The 13673-nt window shown below is 41.3% G+C and overlaps 1 protein-coding gene across 1 annotated transcript in view; it reads left to right on the top strand.

Moving 5' to 3' along the window:
- LOC115464500 (vomeronasal type-2 receptor 26-like) overlaps positions 1–11421 on the top strand; it is a 55860-nt gene extending 44439 nt beyond the window's left edge. Inside the window, exons 7-8 of the mRNA XM_030194867.1 lie at positions 4482–4608; positions 10523–11421. Coding sequence (XP_030050727.1) covers positions 4482–4608; positions 10523–11421 — 1026 coding nt within the window. The remainder of the gene's footprint in view (positions 1–4481; positions 4609–10522) is intronic.
- The last annotated feature ends 2252 nt before the right edge of the window (positions 11422–13673 follow it).

Here is a 13673-nt window from a genome sequence, read left to right as displayed (position 1 = left end):
TTGGAGCTGCTCGACCCCATCACCGAGGTGAGCAGGGATGTGGGTAGGCACGACTAGAGCCATGAAAAATGCTTCATGCTGTGGTGATAAGAGAGAACCGAGTGTCATTCTGCTAGCCTGAGTACAGGCACTGGTGCTTTTGTAGGATCTCAAGGATTAAGGTTTTGGTCCCTGCTTTTTATGGAAGCAGGTTGGTTCAAGCACTGACAAAACAGTTGACCTTTAAAGCATAGTGTGGCATTAACCAGACCCTTACCTCCAATCCAATACCTCTTACAATCCCACCAAACATATCTCTGGTGTCTAGCAGCACTTACCCTGATCCTACATATCTACCCCCCTCCTCTTCATATTAAAAAAGAAAAGCATCCTGATGGTATAGTGATCCCATGGCCCCTTTCATTACCTCAATTGACCTCCTTCTTCTAGCATTGAAAAAATGCCCTTGTAGACTTCTGGGTCCATAGCCCCCTACCTCCCACCAACTACCCCCCCATACACACACAGATACCAATTTCCTTGTAGTCTAGTAGTCCCCTCTTCCCACCAAGTCCTCCCCCAAATCTCTGGTAGTCTAGTGGCAACTCCCACCCACCCCACAAAGCCAAGCCTAGCCCCCCAACCCCATACCTAGAACAAGGCAGGAGTGATACCCACTCACTCCTGCCTCTGAGCACTGTCATTTGCAAAATAGTGGTACCCCATCCCACACCATACATCCATGAAAACCTCCCGTATATTACTCTGCATAGTGCATTATAGGATGCACTGCAAGAGGCAAATGACAGTGCTCGGAGGCAGAAGTGAATGGGAATTGTTCCTGACTTCTTTGAGGTATGGGGTTATGGGGCTAGGTTTGGAGTCCTGCTAGACTACCAGAGATTTTGGGGGACTGGGGGGGAGGGTGGGACAACTAGAATACCAGGGAATTTCTGTATGAGCAGATGGAAGGTGGGAGGGCAGGTGACCACTAGACCACCAGGGCATTTTTGTAATGTTAGTGGAAAGGGAGGTCAGATCAGGTTGACCATTCCTTGCCCAGTAAAACTGGATTAAAGCTATGTTAATGCTTTGTGAATTAGACCCCTTTAGTTCTGACCCTCCTGCTGCATCTGACCTGTGAAACAAGCAAGTGCTGCCACCTGGAGTTCAAGGAGGCCAGCGCTAATCCCTTCTTCAGACCTTCATGAGCAAAAGCCAGAATATGAGCAATAGATAAAATGTGGAAAAGCCCTGTCCATGCACCAGCTCTCCACACTGTCACACAGGCAACCCAAGTGGAATAGGGAAAACATTTCTTGCTTTGAATGGAGCCCCAAGAGAATAGCCCATTGTGATGTGGGCAACTGCAGTGTCTAGTGAACCTCTTTTAGAAAGATTGCACTTTTTTTTCCAGTAACAATAACTGTGTTTCGTGTCCTTTGGAGTCCACTAAATATTTTAGGGGTTGTTGTTGATCGGCACTTTACCTTTGAATTTCAGGATTCCATGGTGGTTACTAACAGGGGCGTAGCCAGACCTCGAGGTGAGAGGGGGCCAAAGCCCAAGGTAGGGGGGGCACATTTTGATTGCTGCCTCGCTGCCGCCCTCTGCCGCCGCTGTACATCTGGCTGGCGGGGGTCCCCAACCCCCACCAGCTGAAGCACCGCCGTCACAAATACCTTGGCTAGCTGGGGTCCCAACCCTCACCAACTGAAGACTTCATCCAGCTCTAGTCTCCGGCTCTGTTGCTGCAGAATTGCCTTCCCTGCTTTCTCTTCCCCTTATGTCTGGCATGCTCCTTTTAGTGAAACTGATAATATTCAATTTCACTAAAAGGAGCGTACCTGATGTGAAGAGACAGCAGGGCAGGCAATGCGGCAGTGACGCTGCAGACCAGCGCTGGATGAAATAACCCCCGCCAGTCAACCAGGTGACCAGAGCAAATTTGGGGAGCCAGGCCCCCATGGCCCCACCTAGCTATGCCACTGGTTACTAAATCTTTTAAATTACTTTGGAAGATGAAGCACATTAGGCCATTTTTTTTTCAATTGATATTTTCAGATTACTTGTCCAGTCTCTTGTTTTGACCCAATTTGATTACTGTAATTCTGTCTTTACACGGTGTAAAGAATGTATCTTAAGGAAACTGCAAACTGCCCAAAATGCTGTGGCTAGACTTGTCATGCATGTACCACGCTTTGAGAGGGCTACTCCTTTGCTGATACATTTGCATTGGCTTCCCATTAGGGCCAGGATTGTATTCAAACTCTGTGCTCTCATATTTCAGATTTTGTATGGTATTGCCCCTGACTATATGTTGCCCCTTGCTAGTCTGCCTTCTCGCAATTCAATCTTTGGTGCAAGAGACTACCTGCATCTTTCCTACCTGAAAGAAAGTAGTTTATAAATCTATATATTCAGCTACTTTTTCATACTAAAGGTACTAAATGGTGGAATTCCTTGAAGAAAAATATAAGATCCGAACTTGATTATTTGGTTTTCCGTAAGTTTTTGAAATCTTTCCTTTCCAAAAACATTTCTGTCAATTGATCCTGGTGCCTAATCTCCTCCTTCCAGTCTATCCATTATGCTTTTTGATTGAACCCTATATATATTACAATTCTTTCCTTATCGATATGTCTGAGTTTATGTATTTTGTTTCATATTTTGTAATGACTTCTTTTTAGCTTGTTAGCCACATTGAACTTGAAATTGTACAGGGAAATGTGTGGTATAAATGTCATAAATAAATAAATAGTGTCAGCAAGCATGAACTGCGGTGCATGCTCAACCATTGCACATACATGAACCATTACACATGCACGACTAATATTCCGCCAGTGTCGTTATGCTCATTTTAGCCCTCTCCTCAAGTCACTTCACTGGCTTCCTATCCATTTCCGCATACAGTTCAAACTCCTCTTATTGACCTATAAGTGCATTCACTCTGCAGCTCCTCAGTATCTCTTCACTCTCATCTCTCCCTACATTCTTCCCCGGGAACTCCATTCATTGGGTAAATCTCTCTTATCTGCACCCTTCTCCTCCACTGCTAACTCCAGACTCCGTTCCTTTTATCTTGCTGCACCATATGCCTGGAATAGACTTCCTGAGCCGGTACGTCAAGCTCCATCTCTGGCCGTCTTCAAATCTAAACTAAAAGTCCACCTTTTTGATGCTGCTTTTAACTCCTAACCCTTATTCACTTTGTTCAGAACCCTTATTTTATCATCCTCACTTTAATATTCCCTTATCTCTTGTTTGTTCTGTCTGTCTGTCCTAATTAGATTGTAAGCTCTGTCGAGCAGGGACTGTCTCTACATGTTCAAGTGTACAGCGCTGCGTACGTCTAGTAGCGCTTTAGAAATGATAAGTAGTAGTAGTAGTAATGTACGACATTATAAGGGAAGAGTATACTCTTTCTGAAATAATATACCCTCTTTGCCAATAGTGCCCACTCTTTGGAAAGAGGGTACACTATTTCTGAAGTATGCACACTCTTAACATTGCCCTACAACAAAATGAAGACTATCTAAATCAAAATAAAATAAATAATGGTCCAAACAACATGGCAAATTAAACAAAAAAAAAATTCTGAGCTGCCATCCCTATTTCTGACTAAACCAGGATAGGAGGAGAGTAATGTGTAAATAGCCAGTTGCTGTTTCCCTATGCCTAATTAGAACATAAGAATAGCCATACTGGGTCAGACCAGTGATCCATCTAGCACAGTATCCTGTTTGCCACAGTGGCCAACCCACCGGTTTTGCTTACCAATTACCAATATTGCCACCCAATCTCCGCTAAGATTCCGTGGATCCATTCCTTCTAAGCAGGATTCCTTTGTGGTTTTCCCATGCATGTTTGATTTCCATTACCATTTTCATCTCCACCACCTCTCGCGGGAGGGCATTCCACGTATCCATCACCCTTTCCATGAATTAATACTTCCTGACATTAGACCTGAGTCTGCCCCCCTTCAACCTCAATTCATGTCCTCTAGTAATACAGCCTTCCCATCTCCGGAAAAGGTTTGTTTGCAGATTAATACCTTTCAAATATTTGAATGTCTCTGTCATGTCACCCCTATTTCTCCTTTCCTCCAAGGTATACATGTTCAGGTCGGCAAATCTCTCCTTGTATGGTTTGCAATGAAAATCTGGAATCTGAAATTCAGTTTGAAATGTTGTGTGTACTGATCTTTCTTATTTTACAGGGTACTTTTAAAATGAAGGCCTCTCTTTACTAAGCTACACATCCACTCATGCTTCTTGCTTTTAATAATTCAGTATAGTCTCAAGTTGGAGTTCTGAACCAGCAACTTTACTTAAAATTTATCTCTTTCATCAATAAAGAACAGTACTTATAACGGAGACAAGAATGTTGCTGCTGTTTAGGTTTCATTTACTATGTTACTATATGTTAGAGGCTTGAAAGTAGGAATTGGCCCATAGGTGAATGCTATATCATATCACCCAGATTTTTCTTTCAATATTTAGACACCTCCTCAAGCAAAATGCAGTGAGAGCTGCCCTCCTGGCTTCAGAAAATTAACAAGGGAAAGCGAGCCCATCTGCTGCTTTGACTGTATTCCGTGTCCACAGGGAGAGATCTCCAATCAAAGTGGTGAGTGATATGTGGCATGTCAGCGACTGTGGTTTATTTGCTGGTGCTGATTTATAAAAGAGAAAAATGTCTCAAAAGCAGCTCAAAGCGACAGATGGATGTTTTTCTCGCCAAAACATCTAAATCATGATTTTCAAAACACCGATTTGGGACATTTTACTCTGCAGTTCATCTAAATTGCAAGGGGGGCATGTTGGAGCTGTGTTTTAGGTGAGATTTGGGAAGGCTTTAATTCTGGATGTTTTTCTGCTACAATGGCACTTGAAAAACAAGGAAAGGTACCCTACGAAATAAAGTCCAGTCAACAAAGTAGGGAAGGGACGTAGCTCTACCAAATGAAAGGGACTCCAGAGATGGATCCATAGAAGTCTTCATTGGTAAAATACAGATACAGTGGACTCGACACGGTCCTGTGGTTCATCTACATGCCTGCATCAGGAGTCTTGGTATCTACCTATATGAAATGCACAAAAACAAATACAAATATATACATTTATAAACAGCTAAAAGATACATGATGTTAAAATGTGATATAAAATTACAACTTAAAATTATAATAATCAAGCATATATAGAGGGATATTCAATTTGTGCCATGTACACGAAATATCAAAAACACTTGGGGATCTGTTTAAGGAGAAGCTCTAGCAGCTGTCCATGCACTAGTGCTGACACAGCTCTTTCAAAATGAATGGGCCTTGTTGGCCCTAGCGCGGGGGTAGGCAACTCCGGTCCTCAAGAGCTGCAGGTAGGTCAGGTTTTCAGGATATCCACAATGAATATGCATGAACTTGATTTGCATACACTGCTTCCATGGTATGCAACTCTATCTCCTGCATATTCATTGTAGATAACATATAGTAAAAGTGAGTGGTGTGTAAAGGGCTTAAATATGAAATATCATATCTAAAACATAGATAATATGAAAAAGGTTGATAAACGTGAAATTGAGAAATGCTATAATGGAACAGAAAAAAAGTTCATGGCAGAAAAGAAGCATGTTTTGGTCTAGACCTGTTCTAGTCATAATTAAGGGCCAGATGCACAAAGCTTACCGTGCTACTAATGTTTGCTTTAGACTGGTTCTAGCCAGTTTAAAGCAAGCGATTATGTGGTTAGCAGTGTAAAATGGGGTTTTCCATGGTTAGCAGCTACTGTGAACCACACACAAATGTATTACAATGAGCTCATTAGTATTCTAATGAGCTCATTATTATTGTAATATGTATTCCAGGGGATGCACAGCTCCTGAGTAGCCGTAATTTAACAAGCACATTTTATGGCTGCTCTGGAGCTGTCGGAGAGGAGAGAAGCACAAGCAGGCAGCTGCAAAGGCTGCCTGCTTGTGCTTCCTACCTCTCACCTCCCGGGGCACCCCCCAACCAAGCACCACCATGATCTCCCACCCCCCCTGAATATTTTTATTAATTTCCTTGGTGGTCCAATGGACACCAGCACCCCCGTCCTCTCACACACACATACACACACATACACTCTCTCTTAAGACATTATTTAGTAGTATCCCAAGAAACACTATTCACACCTATATACAGTGGTGTGCTGGAGCCGGCTCGCACCGGCTCTGCAGAGCCGGTTGTTACTTTTTCAAGAATTTAGCGAGCTGGTTGTTCAGCTGTCAGCTCTCTCCCCACCTCTCCAGTCTCCGAGTCGACATCACGACACCTACCTCCTCCCAGCGGCTCCTCGTGCTCTCTCTCCGCCTCTCCGAGTCCCGCCCTCTCAACGTCACGACGCCTCTGCAGCACCATGGCCGCCAGTGAGTGCGCGCCCTTCCTGCTTCGGCTCCTGCAGGTGTTAGTTTGGTTCCTGTCCTTCCCAGGCAGCTCGTGTCTGACCGCATTCTTCATTGGCCACGAGGTAGTAGCGCCTTCTGCTGCACTTCCACATACCCCTGCCACCGGCCACCAGTCCATCATCGTCCTCCTCGTCGGTAGAAGAATCTTGGATTGGATCACCACTCCATTCCAGCCAGGTAGGCCCCGCGGCGCAATCTAATATTTATTTATTTAAATTGACATTTTTCATTGCATTTTCTGCTGCTGCTAGTGCGTGAGGATATCCTGTTTCCTGATGGGTCACTCTTGTTGTTGTTGTTGTAATCTACCATGGGAAGCCTGGTGTTATAAAGTTTGATGGAATATATTGACATTAAATGGAAATAGAATTAAACTCTCCTTTCATTGGGGCACACATGGAATCAGATCTTCATCTGTTTTGTAGAAGTTTACCTTTTAGATATGCAAATGGATTATTCTGTTTTGAACATGTTTCAGGGGGAAGTGGTTTTATTAGTCAAAATAAATATTTTGTTTGCAGATTTCTTTTGTTTATATAAATGGGCTATATAAGCCCCTAATGCAGCCCATATTGTTTTTCTTATATTTTGTTCCTGTGATAACTAATACTGTGCCAAAACTGAAAACTCTTATCTCTGTCTGGTTGGTAATAAAAGGAGCTCATTGTGAACACTATCTACCCTAAAAGATTGTTTTGTGGCTTCTATGAAGAATTGTGATATTGAATAAATAAGCATATGTGTGTGTGCAGGGCCGTGCTGATGTGGTATCTGCTCACTTGCAAAATCTTTCACCTAAACTTGTGATTCTCCTATCTCTGCTGCCCTCCCCTTTTCATGCAAAGGAGCAGTATTAATTGAGGAAGGCAGGCTCTTCAAGTTACGTGAGAATACAACCAGATTGCTATTTATGCTTTGGTTTGGGGCAAGCTCCTCAGTCAGGGTGAGTTTGAGAGCTTGAAACAGCATTCAAATTAAAGAGAACCTGAAATTTTAAAGGTGCTAAAAATAAGTTTTAAAAGTATTTGCCTTAAAACTAATTGCAGAATTCAGGTGCTGGGAGTCTGGTTGTCATATGCTCAGATTTGTTTAAATCATATGCAAATTAGTCCGGTGTTTTTCACTAAACATTCCCATGAGTGTCTGTATGTTAATCTGCATTCAAATAGAGCTCTCTGATTGGATGATCAGCTTCTGTTAAGAAATCTGCCCGGGAAGTGAACAGAGTGAGAGCTGTCCTTTGCCAAGAGAGGCATCCAGCTGTGACTTCCTGTGTTTGTTGACTGAAGTTATAAAAGAGTGCCTGATTGTGGTAAATGAGAAAATATAAGTGAAAAGAGATTGGTGGCGATTGAAGTTTCTCTAGTGAGAAAAGGATCTGAATATTTCAGGATTACTTGAAGTTTATGAAGAATAGAAAAGGGTGAATTTCAGTTTAAGAGTGTTTAAATCCTATAAGCTATATAAAGGTTAGGTAGATTTAAGTGACTGTAAGCAAGGAAACCTTAATATTTGATCTGAAATAAATATTTGATCTGAGATAGTTCATCAGAGATAAATGTTTGATCTGAATTATATCCTTTGGTGCAAAGGAGATTAGAATGCAATAGAGTATTTCTTTCTGTTTACCAGTACAGTCAAATAATTCCATTCCACTTAAATAATTTTTTGTTATATATATGAGGGAGTAGTATCTGGATTTATTGTAAATCAAATTGATTCCATTCACAGGAATTCATATTCACCTTCATGCATTCATCCGATATTATCTTTTAAGGATGAAGTTTTATTTTATGTTCACTCTGTCTCTTGTGAGCTGAGCACAGTTAGTTTCCTCGGCTGGCACGACTACATATTAGAGGTATTTTGATACTGTGTGAAGTTTTACCACAGACGGGTGACATATATAAAACATTCTCCTTGGATAGGATGTGATATGTGAAAATACATTTTGCTTTAATGAAATTGCTAAACTTTAGAGTCAGAGACTTATCAATGAGGGATACATACAGTGCTACTTTTTCCTGAGGTCCGGCTTACTTGCCTGCTCCCTTCTGTTCCTGCTCTACTGGACGGGGGGGGGGGGGCCCCAACCGATAGTCTGCAGGGGGGCACCAGAGACCCTAGGCACGGCCCTGTGTGTGTGTGTGTCCCTTAAGCATATGTGTGTATCCCTAGTCATGATGCATCCTAAGTTTATATAATCCTTTCAAGAAATCCACCCCTGGGTCTCCCCCACCATCCAAATTGCAGGGCAGGCTATGCCCGCAGAGAGAGCCTGTTGTTAATACTTTACCAGCTAACTCTCTCCCTGGGAATAGCCAGCTCTGCAATTTGGGGGGGGGGGCGCAGAGGTGGATGGGGTGTGCGCAGAGGTGGATGGGGGAGAGAGCCTGTTGTTAAAAATTTACCAGCACACCACTGCCTATATACATTCATGTTAGCTCTGGGCCTACCCAAAATATGAAGACTGGCTACGCCACTGGTGTACAGTTGGGAGTAATGGTTTTGGGGGGGGGTTGAGGGGGCTCAGAAGACAAGATAAGGGAGCAGTGGTGAGATGTGTACCTGGAAGCATTTTTTTAAAGTCCACTGCAGTGTCCTATTGCTCTCCTTGGATGACTGGTGGACCAATCTACTAAAAAGCTGCCCCTCCTATATCCTAATAACTTGATTTTCTACGTTTTTCACATGGACATTTCTTTTTAATGGTCAAAAAAATCACATACAAAGCACAAAACCTTATTCGAAAAAGTATTTTGGGGAAAAAAAATAGATGTTTTTCTTTTTCGAAAATGACCTTTCCTGTTCTGATTTTAGATGTTTGTGCAAAACTTCCAAAGTAGGACTTAGACATCATATCAAAAATGTCCTTTCACACTTTCTATTTTAGTAAAGATTGTAATAGTTTAATAATGAATAGAAATCAGACCCTCTGAAGAAGCTCATACACTACTCTTTACTACTAAAATATGATTCAAAAAAGTCCATCAACCTTGGCCAAGCAGGGTACAGACTGTGGAACTCAGCTGCAGCTGCCAGAAGGTCAAAGCAAAAAAGATGAGTTCAGACTAGAGCTATGAAAATAACTGCCCTGGTAAATCTTTTAAAATGTTCTGTGCATTTGTATACTATAAAATGAGACTGGGGAGGTGGGATTTATTATTTGGAAGCAATTCAGCCAGGCTATCCTTTCAATTCCTAAACTGCCTTGATATGAAACCATCCTGACCCTATTGTCTCAGAATTCCTTCCTTCAGATCCATGTGTCTGGTTGATATTATCTTTGGTGGCACAGATATTATAACAATGCCAACAAAATAGATATTCTAACCCATACTCCTGGTAAATATTCCATGTTCTGATTTTCTAAAAGAAACAAAATGATTTCTTGAGATACTGATTGAGTTTCCCATTTGGTTTAGTCCTGTGCGGGACAAACACTTCAGCTGGCAGGAGTTGGGGACCCCTGCCAGCCAAACCAGGGGCCCCAGAGCAATTTGAGGGCCCAGGTCCCCGTGGTCCCCATTGCTACACCACTCGCTTTAGGCAATTAAGTGCTGAATATTGACACTTAACTGCATAATTGCTGACTCCATTCCCAGACCACCTAAAAATTAGCCGGCTTTCATTTTATCACTCTGTGATGATAGTCAGTGGCACCAACCAGTCAAGAGCCACTGAATATCCACAGATAGCCCTAAATAAGTGAATTCACCAGCCAGAAGCCATTTGTGGCTGGTTAAGTCGCTTTGAATATCAATCTTAAGGTGTTAATGTTGCTCACTTTCTAGAAAATAGAACAAAAATAAAAGGAAGAAAAGAGATCAAATATACAGGAAACAATATAAGCCATGTTTTTTTTATTTAGTAAGATAAGTTGAAATTATTCTTGGCAAAATGTATGTCTACTGTACATACTGATTCTGATTTGTAACTAGTTGATGGGCGTCAAAACTACTTCACTCCAAACATTAGGATATTATAGAGCAACATTATCTGCTGTAGTTTGAGGTATAGAGAATTAATTTAATGCTCATACACTATCCCAAAACCAATGCTGTTTATGAGATATTGAGACAATGTTCATCTTCCTCAGATATGGACAACTGTGTGAAATGTCGAGAAGACCACTGGCCAAATCATGAGAGAGACACCTGTATCCTAAAACCAATAATTTTCCTGTCCTATGAAGAGACTGTTGGGATAGCTTTGACTACCAGCAGCATTTTCTTCTTTCTTATCAATACAATCATTTTGGGAATCTTCATTATTTACCGAGATACACCTATTGTGAGAGCCAATAACCGGGGCATCAGCTATATCCTCCTCATCTCCCTTATGATCTGCTTTCTATGCTCCTTGATGTTTATTGGCCACCCTGAGCCTGTGACCTGCATTCTCCGCAACACTACCTTTGGGATGACTTTCTCTATCTCACTCTCATCCATACTGGCAAAAACCATCACTGTGGTTATGGCTTTTCATGCAACCAAGCCTGGAAGCAAGTTAAGGAAATGGATGGGTTCCAGGATCTCATATACTATAATAGTTTCCAGCTCTATTTTTCAATGTATTCTCTGTCTCATTTGGTTATTTACTGCTCCCCCATTCCCATATCTTAATATGCAATCAGAAACTGGATCAATATTAATTGAATGTAATGAAGGGTCAATGATTGCATTTTACTGTGTTCTGGGTTTCCTGGGATTTCTGGCTGGTATCAGCTTCATCATTGCGTTCTTATCAAGAAATCTACCTGACAGTTTCAATGAGGCCAAGTACATTACTTTCAGCATGCTGGTGTTCTGCAGTGTTTGGATAACTTTTATCCCAACATATCTGAGCACAAGAGGAAAATACATGGTAGCAGTGGAGATATTTGCCATACAAGCTTCAAGTGCTGGACTTCTGGGATGTATCTTTATGCCCAAATGTTGCATGATCCTATTGAGGCCTGACATGAATAGCAGGAAATATCTTACAAAAAACAACTGAAATGCTGTGGAAGTTAAAGATGTGCTAATTCAAATTTATGGAATTATCTTTGATTTGGATCTTTCTATCTCTTAGTGTTGCATTCACTCCTAGGACCCTAATACTCAAAGGACCCAACGTTTTTAACTCCTGATATTCAGCGGCACCAAACCAGACAGTGCCACTGAATATCACTTCAGACTGCCACTAAAAATTATAGGCAAATCAGGAGCAGTAAGGGGGGTGCCACTAAGGAGAAGCCTGGGGTTATGTGGGTATCTTTAATATTCAATGCCATTACCTGCAACAATCAGCAGCCTAATTTAGGACAACTCAAAAGCTATCATAAATTAAGCCTCTGAGAGATGCAGGTGCCAGCACTGAATATTGGCTGACACCTGATTAACTTTTTTTTAATTTTCTTTATTAATTATTTATATTATACACTCCAAGAGATAATATAGAAATTGTAATACACTTTCAAGAAAAAAAATGTCCTTATTTTCATAAGTTGAAATCAATATTATTCTATCGACCTTAAAATAAAACGAGAAATTACAGGTCCAAGAAAGGAAAATAGATTATGTGGTAAATACAAATTTAAGGAATATTCTCCTGACCCAATCTCTTTTCCCAAGTTATCTTATACAGTGTGCATTCTGTTACTCGTACTACTACATTTACATTCATTGTTTCCTTTGAAATCAGAAATTCTTCTAATTGTTTAGGTTCAAAAAATTGAAAAGTCTTAGACTGAAATAATATTCTTCATAAACAAGGAAATCTAAGTACAAAATTAGCACCTAGGGCCAGAGTTCTCTGGCGCAAGGTCAAAAAGGCCTTGCGTCGTTTCCGTGTCTCTTTTGACAAATCCGGATATATTCTAATTTTTGATCCCAAAAAATCTGAATCTAAATTTCTAAAAAAAAGTCTCAGTACAGCATCTCTGTCCATTTCCAGAGCAAATGTTACCACTGCAGTAGTTCTCTGGGTAATAACTTCCAGTGATGATTCGAGGAAAGATGTTAAATTCATCTAGTCTCCCTTCTGTGCATTAGGCATGTGATTAACAATGTTAGTATTAAGCTGGAAATATTGCACTCTCACCAAAGGAAGCAGTAAATCTCGTGACATCCCCCAAACTTCGACTAAATATTTTTTTAAACATCTCTATTGGTGAAATCAGTGGGGACCTTGGAAAATTAGTCAACCTCAAATTACTCCTCCTTGACTGATTTTTCAGGTATTCCATTTTCCGGGAAATAAAACTCCTTTCTTTAGTTGAGGCTTGGGTTAAAGTCTCTAATTTGTTTACACTTTCCTCAATTCGCTTCACCTTATTAAACCCACTTCCTCCACTTCCTTTGGCTTAAAGTATCAGTTATTTTAAGTGGAAAGTTAGAAATTACATTTCCTACCATTACACTCCCAGCAGTTCTTCTGACAAAGGTGTGCTCCCTCTCTGTATGCTCCTCTCTTCCTCTTCGGGTAGGTGATGTAAGCTAAATTATCTGACACAATAATGGTAAGTAACTGATAACCACACTTTATTTATGAGATGAGCCATTCAAAGACCAGAGAGCTCCTGTAAATAGATCTGAACCAGACTTAACAGATGTCTGGCCAATGGCAAACCCATACTGGCAGCCTTCTTAGACAGACACATGTGATAAGAATATCGCCTCCCTCCTCAATCCTCTGATTTTTTTTTCTGGAAAGTTGTGATTTCACCCTGTCTCTAAAGCTTCCTCTAGCCAATATTCAGCCAGTGGCAGACAGTGTTTTTTTGTCTGCCACTGGAGATACAAGCGGAAATTCAATGCCACGCCTTGAGCAGGCTTTGTCATTGACTTTCTGACTTTTGGAAAGCCAGCGAGTGCATGACTGGTTAAGTCAACATTCACAATTAACCAGCCAAGGTAGGGACTACTATTTAGGAGGTCCTATTTATCCACTAAGCCTGGCTGATTCTTAATATTCTAACTTAACTAGTCACACCCAGGAAACACCCCCAGAATGCCCCTGATGCAGCCAATTTAAAAATCACTAACCAGTTATTTTTAGCGGCAATAAGCAGTTAAGTGCCACTGAAAATGACTGGTTAGCCTCTGACAAGTGAGTTAACCGGTTGGCAGCCATTCCCAACCCGTTAATTTGTTTTGAAAAAAGCTCTGCTGCTGTATCATTACCCACAGATAATCCTTCAAGTAGGAGTTAGGGATGGGAGATGGTGTGGTGTCCCCATTTAAACTAAAAAGACCACTAGGAAGAAA

The sequence above is a fragment of the Microcaecilia unicolor genome, chromosome 3 (assembly GCF_901765095.1).
Source record: "Microcaecilia unicolor chromosome 3, aMicUni1.1, whole genome shotgun sequence".
Lineage (NCBI taxonomy): Eukaryota > Metazoa > Chordata > Amphibia > Gymnophiona > Siphonopidae > Microcaecilia > Microcaecilia unicolor.
Note: the sequence above shows the minus strand (reverse complement) of the source record. Positions and strands in the feature narration are given on the sequence as shown.